The sequence below is a fragment of the Neopelma chrysocephalum genome, unplaced genomic scaffold, assembly GCF_003984885.1.
Source record: "Neopelma chrysocephalum unplaced genomic scaffold, ASM398488v2 Primary Assembly neopelma1_143, whole genome shotgun sequence".
NCBI lineage: Eukaryota > Metazoa > Chordata > Aves > Passeriformes > Pipridae > Neopelma > Neopelma chrysocephalum.
In genome coordinates this window covers 1,619,511-1,632,138 of record NW_020897805.1, presented here as the reverse complement: position 1 = coordinate 1,632,138, position 12,628 = coordinate 1,619,511, and the positions used below count along the sequence as shown (strand labels likewise).

The 12,628-nt window shown below is 38.7% G+C and overlaps 1 protein-coding gene across 14 annotated transcripts in view; it reads left to right on the top strand.

The window, feature by feature from the left end:
• The window catches only part of USP54 (ubiquitin specific peptidase 54), a 94,762-nt gene that overhangs the window by 48,120 nt on the left and 34,014 nt on the right, over positions 1–12,628 (top strand). For 13 of the 14 annotated variants that reach the window (XR_003536888.1, XR_003536887.1, XM_027699968.1 and 10 more), the window contains 3 exons: positions 9,140–9,274; positions 10,411–10,524; positions 10,679–10,761. Coding sequence is in view for 12 of the 14 variants with exons in the window: in XM_027699968.1 (XP_027555769.1) it covers positions 9,140–9,274; positions 10,411–10,524; positions 10,679–10,761 (332 nt within the window). In the remaining 2 variants the exon portion in view is untranslated. Of the gene's footprint in view, positions 1–2,350; positions 2,453–9,139; positions 9,275–10,410; positions 10,525–10,678; positions 10,762–12,628 lie in introns of all 14 variants that reach the window. The other variant, XM_027699969.1, reaches the window with a different exon arrangement.

Below are 12,628 nucleotides of genomic sequence, written 5' to 3'. Positions count from 1 at the left end.
ATCTTCCTGAGCAGTGATTTTTCTTTCTGAAATCAAGACTGAGACTTTGATCACAAATGGGTTGTAAAATCCAACTAAGTATATAAATTAATTGTGGTAGAATTTATTGTGTCAAGTATTATGTGTACAGTAATGAAAAGCACAGACAGCATATCTTACAAATATGGCAAAATAGTGCAAGGTTTGAATTAAGATCATCTGACGTTGACACAGGCAATAGTTATGGTATAATAGCTGTCTTGCTACTGTTAAGTGACTTTACAGGTGCTCTGGTAGAGATAGGCTTGATAGGCTTGAAATGAGTTATCTGGTTAGTTTTTGGGCTGTTGTTAAGGGCTTTCCTTTGCACAGCAAAGAGGAGACTATTAAGGCATGAAGTAAGTGGAGTTATTTCCTTCTGAAGGGAAATTTGTCTCAAGATGTATCTGTTGAAATGACAGGACAGGATGATATTTACAGCAGTATCATCAGAAGAGGATATAACAGTGGGTTAGGAGCAAGATGGCACATCCAGACAAGAAAAAGATGGAGTATTAAATATATCCCCTTCCTTATAGGGAAGTGGCAAGACTTAGTCATGATCTGGTTTGAGTTCATTAAGTTCAGTGGAATAAATAATTTGAAGGTATTTCTTGGATCATGCCCTTGAGTATTGCCAAGGGATTGTTGGCGTTCTTTGTTAGCTGAGGTCAGAAAGAAAAGGATTTAGGAAATCACCATCAATGTAAGCTTTTGCTGTTCTGGGGTTTAACCTAACAGCAAGATGTGTCAAGGAAATACCAGGAGATCAGACAGGTTCTACCATAGTTGAAAGTAGGTTCTCAACTCTGCATCAGACTCCTGGTTTTAATATAAAGATAATAGTTAAAAGTCTTTCTGTGCAAGAGTACTGGAAAAGAGGGAGAGGGATGTGAAAGGATATTACAGGAAATGGGGAGGATGGGTCTTTGTGGAACTGGTCTTGAAAGATGAACTGTGGACAAAGATGCATGTGGATTAGCAGTACCACTATGAGAAGGCAAGCACTACAGTAAGACTGGAAGATGACAGGATCTCTGTATTTTAATATGTATTAAAAGCAGACATTGGGTCAAAGAGTGTTTAGTTTTGTTGGTAAAATCCTTGCTTTTGATGTCTTGAAGTGTGTGGTAAGCTATTATAAACTTGGAAGTGACAGGTAGAGTGGCAGATTTCACAAATTGCATGCCTGCAGCCATATGCTTATTTTTTAAATTAGGCAGCCTTTGAAAAAGTTGTTGCGCTCTCTTCTCACTCACAGATATCTGCAAGGAATTTTTTTGTGGTTTTGGTTTTTGGTTTTTTTCTACCTGAATTTCTTAGCAATGCTATGCTTAGCCAGGAGGTGTTACAACCCTTAGTTTCCAATCAAGCTATAATGTTGCACCAAATTCTCTACTACTTTTGCACATTTTAGGAAACTTGCATCTTCTTGTATGCAGAATTCCTATAGCTCACAAAACCTCTAAAGAATGTGTAAACAATTAAAGAATTATCTAGACAAGTATTTATGAATGTGGGCAGTAACCAATACTTGAAAAAGTAAACAAATTGCAACTGGATCAAAAAGTTAGCATTTTCTCTGTTTACACTCTGTTCTTCATGGGAGATTGCAGTGTTCTACCCAAGCCCATTCCAGAACCTTTTTCTCTGGGTGGTATTGTGACACGCTTCCACCTTTATCTTGTGTGAAATGATGATGTGTGTACATAAATATTTGAAAAGTCCCACACCCATTTTTGTGTTGTTATCAAGTCAAATGTTGTTATAAAGGTGAGTAATAAAGGTGGTCACTTAACTCTAAGTGAAATTGGGGATGCAAACCTCCCTCACCTCCAAAAACATCCTCTGAAAACCAGAAACATAGGTTGTCTTGCTTGCATGAAGCTGAAAAGGTAGGGGGTATGCACAAGGGACAGCCCCAAACTGTGGAGATGGTCACATTCATCTTCATAAATCCTTAAGCAGGCATCAGAAGTGGGGAAGAGGCTGTGTAAGGTATTTATTTGTTCTCTGCTGCCCTCTGGATCAGTGTTTTCAAACTGCTCTATTTTTTTTCCTCCTGTTCAAGTCTGTCTGTCTGGTACATGGTGTGTGTAAACTTGTGTAAGACATATGGGATAATGTGCTTAATGTGCACCTAATACTGCAAGCGTAACCAAGAGCATGTTTTGTGTCCCAGTACAGCAGGATCATGCCCTCCCTTCTGTGCTCAGCTTTTCCTCTGCCTCAGCTCTCCTGCTCTGGAAGCCTTTAATTGTTGTCCTGCCAGGGTAATGCCAGCTTAGCCTCCAGGTCTTTGACATCTTCTTTCTCTTGAATCTTGCCTTAGGCTTTGCTAAGATGAGGGAGAAGATGTGGCTGGATCCAGTGGGAACACAAGAATTTGGAGCTCTATACCATGCGAAAATCTCCCATTAGGGTCTGGGGAGAGGTAATTAGCCTTGCATGCTGTCAGGTGGATCTGCCCAAAATATGTGTCCAGACACGCAAGGTGGAGGCAGGATATGTTTACTCCTCTTCAGGTCGTGCTGGTACATTCAGATTCCAGCCTGGCCTTGGAAAGGGACAATACTTGAGGGGAGTAATCTGTGTGGAGTCCCCTCGCTCCACTTCAGGGTCCCTTCCCAAGATACCTGATGCCTCCTGTGTTGTGCAGACAGGATTCATGCTCTTCTCTGACTTTGACATGTTTCTCTAAAGCCAACATCTTCTTCCTATTGACTCTAGAGGAAGATAGTCTTCATTAAGCTAAATTTAGCCTTTGAATAACACCGAAGAAGTTGTATTTTTTCCACGCTTTCTTGGCTTGCTGCAGCTGTTTCTAGGGATTCTGATGTCATGCACAGTATTTACTGTAAATGCTCAGCTAGCTCTCTAAATACTACTTGTAATTTTAAATGTGGGATCACAGGACAGTGATGTCATACTTGATATCAAATCACATTTTCTTTTTGTACCACATTGAAGACTTCCATTGCACAAATTCTTGAAGTGATTTTAAAAATTGCTGGGCTACCTGGCTATGTTTGTGGCTACAAAATAAACCTTGAAATCATTCCAGATGTACATAAGTTGGGTACTTTGAAGGAACCTCACATCAACAGCTATAAAAAGACGAGAGAGCTGCAGACTCTGTGCTGGAATCCCAAACATTATTCCTTAAGATGTGACATTATTTAAATATTTTTTTTCAGTACACAAGCTGTCCTTACCTCTATGGTTTGCCTGCTCTAACACCAGAACAGCTTTTTGATTTATTATTGATGTTGAAGCCTATTATGTTTTGGTTTATTTTCCTTTTTCTTCAGCGTGACTTTGCTTTGGTGTTTTGTTTATCACAGCTGGAAGAGGGCAGGAAGGGGGAAATCCGTCCACTGTACTGAGCATGCCACAGAGAGTTTGTTCTCCTTCCAGGGATTGTACTGGGAGCTCCATAGTGCCAGGATATAGGACAGAGTGTTTTTTGTAGGTCACAAAGAAGAATGCTCTGTTGATTGATAAATTCCAGTAGGGCTGGTCTTTTCTGTAATTTTGTCATGTGCAACAAAAGCAGGAAGAATGTGAATTTTCTGTGTAAAAATGATGTGGTTGTCTAAGATGAAAACTGAGAACACTAAAGTTTTAGAGTGCTTTGAAGAAATGGAATGACTATAGTTGGTTCTGATTAGCCACTTGCTTGAAATGGAGTGATTTGTTATGAAAAGTTCATCATGTGGTTGAGACAGTAATAGGTTGGTTGCAAAGATTTCATCCCCTTGTTTTGTGCATTTTTGAAATCACGATAGTATTTCAGGGTAAAACAGTAGTCAAAATACATAAAATAATTACTTTTATTGTTTGAACTTTTTTCTTTCAGTTGGCACTTGCAGTTAACTACCTGCCAAATAAACTAGCAACAAGTACAGTTTCCTGAGTTAATAAACTGGTAATTGAAGCTTCCAAATAACAATTGCCTGTTTTGATCTTGATCAAGTAGTTAATAAATTGTTACCTAGTAGATGTGCACATTCTATGATTTGGTTTCTTTTGCTGCCACCCTCCTAAACAACACTCGTGGAAAGTATTATTTTACTTGATTTTGGTAATAGCCACGGGTGCCTGACTTGACAGTGTGTATTGGGGCCTGATGTTAATGTTCAGGATACAGTGTAAGTAGAAATGGAAGAGGCTCTAAAAGAAAGGAATAAATGGAAATCTAAGTTGATTGTTACAGACTTGGAGGTTTGGGAGGAGATCCAAAGACACAAACCCAAACAGAGCTAGAATTTATTGCAACCTTGAAGGCGAATATAACTTGAGGAAATGTGGGGAAGAAATGTGAGCTAGTGGAAATACTGTGGGTGGAGGCTGATGTGTTTGAATGGGAGAAAAGTGATTTTTAGCAGCCAGAATTTTTATTAAAACAGGTTGTGGTGCTGAGTAAGAGGCTTTGTCAGGAGAGTGTTATGTTCTGAAGGAGAGATTAGGTACTATTAGCAAGAAAAAGGGTCCACTGAATTGAATCAAGAAGGGCATGCTGTTGAAATGGAGAGAAAGTTTAAAAAAAAAACAACCAACCCCCCCCAACCAAAAACAAGAAACAATTAATTGAGTGACAGCAAGAATAATATTGACGTGCTGAGCAGTGAGAGAAGGATGAGGATTGGCTGTGTTAATATTTGTAGCTTTTGCTAAAAGGTGGAAACTATTAATGTAGGGAATACTAAGGCATTTGGGGGAGAACATGTTTTGTTTTTTGAAATAAATACCACGCCCCTATAGAGCTGCAGTGATATCCCCATCCAGAAGAAACTTCTGCATAATGCTGGAAGGGAATAATTAGTTCTCAGAAAGCTGCCAAGGACACAGCTCAAATTCACAGTGCACGAACACTGATCTGATTCAGTAGCTGTTGCTTGTTGTCTTCAGCTATCAGTTTATTCTTATGTCAGCCTACTTCTGCATGCTTGATTAAAAAGTCACATGTGCATGTATATCAAGTTTGGTTTCTTTAATTGGTATGGTTAGTTGTACACTGCAGATGTCAATTTACCCCAAAGAAACGGAATACTTCTTTCCTAGGGAGGAGATTGATTCCAAACGCTGTTAAAAGATAATTGGGAGCAGATCATATAAGCTATGGGAGGATTCACAGATATTGCAACTTTCAAATCTTTAAAATTTAAAAGAATTCCAAAGAACTCATGTCAATCCCATGAATTATTTCAAAAATATTTGTTATCTTTAGTATCTAAACTGCGTGGAGAACAACGTGGTTTGTGATCATGCGTGTGAATTTTGGCATTCTGAAATACTTTCAAGGTTTTCATTTGAAGAGTTGTGTGATAAATATTCCTTGTCTCAAACCTTAGGTTGTTTTCCTTTATTTGATCTTTGATCAGTTTGATATTGATCCTCACACTTTCCAAAGTGGAGGACTATTTTGGAAGCCCACTGACTCTGCAAGGCTTTGTTCTGATGTATGTCAGAGGCCCAGCTGTGTAGTAGTAGAAAGGACATGAAACTTCCAGTTAAAAAACTAGGAAAAAGCCTTCTGAATGGTAAAAAGCCAAGTGAGGCCCTACAATAGATTGCATGGCATGATGAAGGAATTTCCAGATTTGGATGCATCTGAGAGCAAGCTAGCAAAAGATTAACTGCGTAATTGGAGTTGATCTTGACTTAGTATTTGGGGAAGGACTGTATGCAACGAGATGGACTTTGGGAGTGTATTGGTCTTAAGGAATGCTTGCGCATCCTAATTTCGTTGTCTCTGCTACCCTTTCCAGACCTTTGAAGATGTGTAGGGAAGGGGATGTGAAGGGAAATGGGCTTCTTTTTTATATATACCTTAGGAATGCCATGTAACAAGAAGGTATTCTTTCTATCTGAAAAATCCCTTGCTCATACCGTTCTCTGTCTTAGCTTGTAGATTTACCAGCATGCCAAGAACATGTCCTCAGTGTAGAAAGCAAAGTACTGCTATTAATACAACATTAGTAATTTGTTAAACTAATTCTTTTTTTGTTCGCCATCCTTGATTTTCGTTATTGACAACTGGTTAAATGAAACTTATAACAGTGTCCATTCATATTATTGCCACTGTTAGGGATACGCTCAGTTGTGTTGGAATGTAGCCATTGAAGGGGATCATCAGTGAAGTGAATACGCTGATGGGATTTTCACCATATTCAATTTCAGTTGAAGAAGTTTTTAAAGAGAACAAAGTTTGAATGTTTTGTGTATAGAGTTCTCATGTTCCAAAAGCACTTGGAGGAAAGGTGTCATGAGAGCTCCTGGGGCAGAATCAGCAGTGCTTTCCTGGTCTGCACCCAGCTGGCTTTTTTCATACCTGTATATGGAACAGATGTTTTAGTGATTAACAATATCACTCAAGGCAAGACCTTAAATTAAGGAGAGAGATCTGACTTAGATAATGTTAAATGATGAAACTGCAGGAAATGCCACACCTGTCCATCTAAGGCTGAGAGACAAGAAAGACCTGTTCTGAAGGGAAGCAAAGAACCTGTCTTGAAAAATAAAGGAGAAAGAACCCAATCGTCCCCCTAAAAAATCCCCAAAATCCCAGACCAAAACTCGAGGAAAACCAAACTGCCCTGTGTGTTCAAAGTGTTTTTGACTCCATTAGAGATGCTTTTGGGACTTCCTATGAGCACTGTGCTCCATCATGCTGTAAACTGCACTGTGCAATGACATGATAAGATTTGATCTTTGTTAGATTCAAATGCACAATTACTCACTGGTTTTAAGACTTTTTTTTTCTTGCAATCTAAATTAAATTATATCATTGTATGCTATGTCATTACAAATTTGAGGAAGCATTCTTCCATATACTATTGGAATCTCTTACTTCTTGACTTTTGCATTTTTCACAGAATTCTTTGACATTATTGAATTGTTTTTTGTTCCATGGTAAATATACTGTTTCTTTAAAGATGAAATCTGAAAGAGAGTTTTGGGTTGCTTGCTTGCTTCTCCTTTTACCTGGTCTAGAGCCTGCATTGATTCTCACTCCTCAGGAGTGCAGAGCCATTTCAGGGCTTTCACTGAAGCAGACCAGGTCCCATCCATCAGTTCCTGGCAGTGAGGTTGTGGACCAGTTGCTAGGCAAGTGTCTTGGTTTCCAGATCTATGAAGTGAGATTGATGATAACCAGAATAAACACATAACCAGAATAAAGCACAGCCGTGAATGTTTTCAAGTCCTCGTAAATTATTTAATGGAAAGTGCTGAAGCAGGATGGAGTTATGTCTCACTGTCTTTTTTTTTTTTCGAAGTTCACTGAAATGAGAAAATTCACTAATGAAACATGAAACTTGCTCAGTTATCAGAGTGACAGAAATGGCGATTGAGTTTAAGTGCAGAGACTTTGTAATTCTTTCAGTTTTTATATACAGATATAAAAAAGGTAACTGAGGAGAGATATTGTCTGTGATTCATGAAGTATGAGACTTATTGCCTCATATATTTCTTTTCATTACCACTTTTCTAATGATTATTTGATATTCTAATAAAGGCAATTTTAGAAGGGCTCTGAACTTCAGCACAGTGGGCCCTCACCCATGAATGAGCACCATGAGGACTACCAAAATAAAAGTAGCAGTAAAGAGAGATGGGCATTTTATATCTCTCTTAGATAATATGTCAACACTATAAATTGCTCCATTCCTACAGGCAGAAATGGCAGGGGCGCAGAGGTTGTGTGCTGACTGTGCAGCGACAGCTGTGTTCTGCTCTCTTCCAGCTTACAGCAGACGTAATTGTACCATTGGGCAAACCTTTTCCCAGTTTACTTTCTCATTTCCTTATAAGGAAAGTAAGAATAGTTAAAGGAGAAAAATATTCAGATTATTTCCAAATAATATAGATTCTAAGTATGCTGGAGAAAAGCTTTCTGTGATTAAAGGAGGAAGTGATACATGAACCGTGACTCACTACTGATTAGTATAGATTTGAAAGAAAACTAAACAGACAAACCAGTTTGGTTTTCTCCTTGTTTTACTAAGTTTTGAAGGCAGGAAAGCCAACTGGTGCACAATTGAAGGTTATCTGTTATCCTTTTTTCCCTCTTGCAGTAAGAATTGAGGTTTTCCCCAATCTTCTGAGAAATTGTGAGGAAAGTTTTATAGGAAAGGGCAAGCAGAATTTTGAGATTGACACTGTTGAAGAAGGTTGCTTCTCATATGAAATTAGGTAGAAAGTGGAAGAGTGGTGTAGAGACCGAGTGGCCCTATATGAAAATAAGGGTAGAAGTTTTTTACTGAAACTGAGGATCTTGCATACAGAATTCTGTTCCTGTTTTTGTAGGAAGGACACAGTGAAAGTTAAATAACTTCAGAAGATGTTTTGGATATTTCACACACACAAAATAAATGTGAGGTTTTAATCAGTTGGGAATATATACTGAACTTTCACGCATATAACCTGCACTTTAGACAATAATGTGTCTTTATAAAACTGCTCATCCTTGCAAATGGTTACCCAGGTGATGTGTAAGTTATGAAAATGCAGGTTTATGGCAGCAAGTGAAGAGCTGGCTGTATACAGGAACTGTTATTCCTATTTGCTTTGTGCCTTTTCCCTCCAGCACGCTGACACAAAAATCATCTAATTGTTATCCACTTGGATTTATGGAAGGTAAATTCCTTAAAGCGTGCAACTAGCAAGTTGTTGCTGTTCAAGGGCTAAGGTGTTTGGAAAGAATTGCTTAAGAGAGAAAAGAAGGTGGCATGTGTAAGAAGAAAGTTACTGAGCTGAAGTGAGAAAGTTAATTGAAAAAGGAGAAACAGGAATAAAAGTGAAGAAGTTTTGGTGTTCGTTGTATTTGCTTCAGCAATCAGATTTGGAGGAAGATCCAAGTGGGATTGACAGTGAGGGAAATTTACTCCTAAGCTCCCCACCCTTTCTTGGATATGTGAAAGGAAAGGAAAAAATACACAAAAGTGTGAATGATTTCAAAGGAGGAACTTTTAGGATTTTGTCCGGTAGTCCATGTACAATACAAATATCTGTGTGTTCCTGGATCAAAGCAAGTTAAATGTTTGCTGTTTGTTTTCAGATAACTTGATTCATATTTTGAAAATACAGTAACTTAACTACCTTTTTGGGTTTTTACTAGGGTATCTTCAACCAATTTCAGTGTAGCAGTGAGAAGGTGCTGCCTTCTGATGCCCTGCGTACTGCTCTTGCAAAGACATTTCAGGATGAGCAACGCTTCCAGCTGGGCATCATGGATGATGCTGCTGAATGTTTTGTGAGTATAACTGAAAGATGGTTTGACAGGCACAGATGTGGCCCCATGCTACACAATCTTTCCTTCTGCCCCCCCCCCCCCTTTTTTTTTTCTCCTCCATTCCTCCTTTCCCCAGATTGCAAAAGGGTTTGCATGTGTGGCCTGGAAAAGTGCCTAAGAGATCCCTAAGCTAATGTTTTGGGAATGGAAATACCAGTGTTAACCATTTTTACAGTTACTTTTGCTTGCACTCTCAAGTGTATCTTAGATATGAATTGTAAAAAAAATTGCACTGCAAGAATGATCCAGGATTCTAGTTCTAAGGATCACCTCAAAAGGGTGAAAGGACATTTTGTTTGCCGGTTATTCTGAAATCATGTTTTTACAGGAAAACTGTTCAAGCCAAATTGTACAAGGTCAGAGCTGTTTTGCCTAATAATTAATCTTGACCTGTTTATTGCAGGCCTATAAACCATCCAGGCAGCCAATAGTGATAGTGAAAAGTGTGCTGCTGGAAGAGATGTCAGTAAACTTATGGTACCCCCACAGGTTAATGTTGGCAACAGTGGGAGGAGAGAAGGTCTTGAGACAAGACCCCCTGAGAACTTTAAAACAGATAGAGTTATATGAAACAATGTCTAGCATGCATTCAGTGCTTTTGTTTCATACAGAATTTAGTCTGCCTCTTCATTTATTAGTTCTCCCCCTTTTTGATAGAATGTAGATTATGTGCCATATTTCAAAGCCCTTGTGGAATGTAGAAGGTGATTTGAGTTACTTCGTATTGATGAGGAGAAGTTAGTGTGAATCCAGTGATTTTAAAACTGCAGAACTGCTCTGCCTGTTACATTTGGTCAAATCCATTGATGCTTGCGAAGTGGACAGAAGAATCATCAGCAGAATCTTCAGCAGTGCTAGTAAATAAAATAAACCTGACATAATATTTCAGATCAGAAGTAGAGGCCATTTTTTTAATATCAAAGAAATATAAATTTCTTTGGTTTTGAGGCAACTTTCACAAATTTGCAGGAGCCTTCTGTTTTTCTAAATAACACTTAAACATTCTTGCATCTGACATGCTCTTGTAATTTATATCTTAACTTTTGTCTGCATTTGAAATTATCTAATGCTTCTTTTGCCTTTTCTTCTTTGGCCAGGAAAACCTGTTAATGCGAATTCACTTCCACATTGCAGATGAGACAAAGGAAGATATTTGCACTGCACCACATTGTGTTTCCCACCAGAAGTTTGCTATGACTTTATTTGAACAGGTGAGGTGATATGTGCTTAGTACCAATCACCAGTTCTCAAGTTTCGTATTTACATTCCTAAACCATGCATTGCCCTGGTAAAAAGATATATACAAACAGAAGTATTGCTACGGAAATACCTGTTTAATCTTGTCAATGTTTTCTTTCTCTTTAGTGTGTTTGTACCAGCTGTGGTGCCACCTCTGACCCATTACCTTTCATCCAGATGGTACATTATATTTCCACAACCTCACTCTGGTGAGTTGAGTTTTTCACAAGGAACTTCTATTTTTTTTTCTTTTCCTTTCTTTTTTTCTTTTTTATCCATACTAGTATTGCAGTTTGACCTTTATGATCACAAGATCAAATGTGCAGAACATGATTTGTTCAAAGTTCGAGAAGCTTTGATAACTGTGATAAAGAACATGAGGATTCAATGGGGCAGAAGACAGCAATTTAGGCATGGATCAGTGTGTCTTCTTGTTTATGATCCTGAATCTTGATAACTGTAGTGGGAAGGGCTCATGTACATTTTGAAGGACCTTAATATGTGAGCAGGTGATTTAAGAAAACAGATAAAAAAATTGAAAAATAAAAAATTACATTGAAAAGGACCTTCAGACATCTACTCCATCCTCCTGTTCAGAGCAGGGCTGACTTCAAAGCTAAATCAGGTTGGTTGGGGTTTTGTGGGGTTGTGAATTTTGGAAGTGTTTAAAGGACAAAAGTTCCATTACTTCTCTGGGCTGCTTGTTCCAGTTCTTAGGAACTCAGTGTGGAGCTTTTTTTCGCTTATATCCAGTGAGAATTTCCTTTTCTGCATCTTCTGTCTCTTGTCCTTTCTCTGGTTGCCTCTGTGAAGGGTCTTGTTTATGTTCAGCTTGTCTACAGCTTTCTGTAGTGTTGCTCCTCAGCCACTGAGTGTCCAGGGAGTACTGCTCCACTGAGTGTGCTCTGTCCAAGGTGCAAGACTTTGTGTTCTTCTTGACTGAATTTCATGAGGTTCCTGTCACCTCTTTTCTCAAACCTGTCAAGATCCTTCTGGATGGCAGCACTCCCTATCTGGATATTGACTTCTCCATCCAATTTAGTGTCATGTGTAGACTTGGTGTGGGTGTATTTCAGTTCATCATCCAGGTTGTTAATGAAAATGTTAAATAGCTTCAGCCTCAGTATTAACCCCTGAGGAACACAACTCTTAACTATCTGCTGTTTGTTTTGATCCTCTGAGCCTGAAGGTCCAGTTAGGTTTTCCCCTGCATTGTATTCTACCTGTGCAGTCCACATCTCCCAGTTTGGCCTCAAGAATGCTGTAGATGACTTGGAAACCTCGCTAGAGACCAAATGATATTAACTGCTCTCACCTCCTCAACATAACCCATCATATGATAGAAGATAATCAAGTAGGTCAGACATGGTTTGCCCTTGGTAAATCCATACTGGCTGCTCTACTCACCTTCTTGTCCTACTTATGCTTGAAGTTGATTTCCAAGGGGATTGATTTGATCTGTCATTACTTCAGGTGCTGGAGCGAGACTGACCAGCCTGCAGTTCTTCAGATCTTCTTTCTTGGATGGATATATAGCTCTTGTTTCTTCTGGTTATTGGGGAAGTGCCCTGGTCACTGTGACCTTTCATTAAAGGAGGTGGTGCACAGAGCAATAGCTCTGGCTCTATAGCAGATTGTTTGAATTAATGCTAGAGGAGAGAAGTCTTCTTTTAATAGGTAGCTACTCAGTTAAAAGTTGCTTAAATATGGTCCAGGCAGGAGTCTGTTATTTGGGTTTTTTCTTAAAATTTTTATTGGGATTAGAACTTTGTTTCTTGTCTGGCATGTGAGACCTGTAGTTACAGAGCCTGAAAAAATTGTCATGTAAACTGCTAGTTGCTCTTCTAATGCAGATCTGTTAGAAGCTACCACTTCACCAGTGTACCAGGAATACTGTAAGGCATTCCCCCTTGTGGCTGCTGCCTGCTGTTCTGTCAAGCTGTAGTTTTCCATTAAGCTCCAGAAGACACTCTATATCAGAATATTATTTACTAGAAAAATGGGAAAATAATTATGTAAGTGGTATTCAGGATTTTATATAAAAACATATGAAATATCACAATAAAAATTGTCACG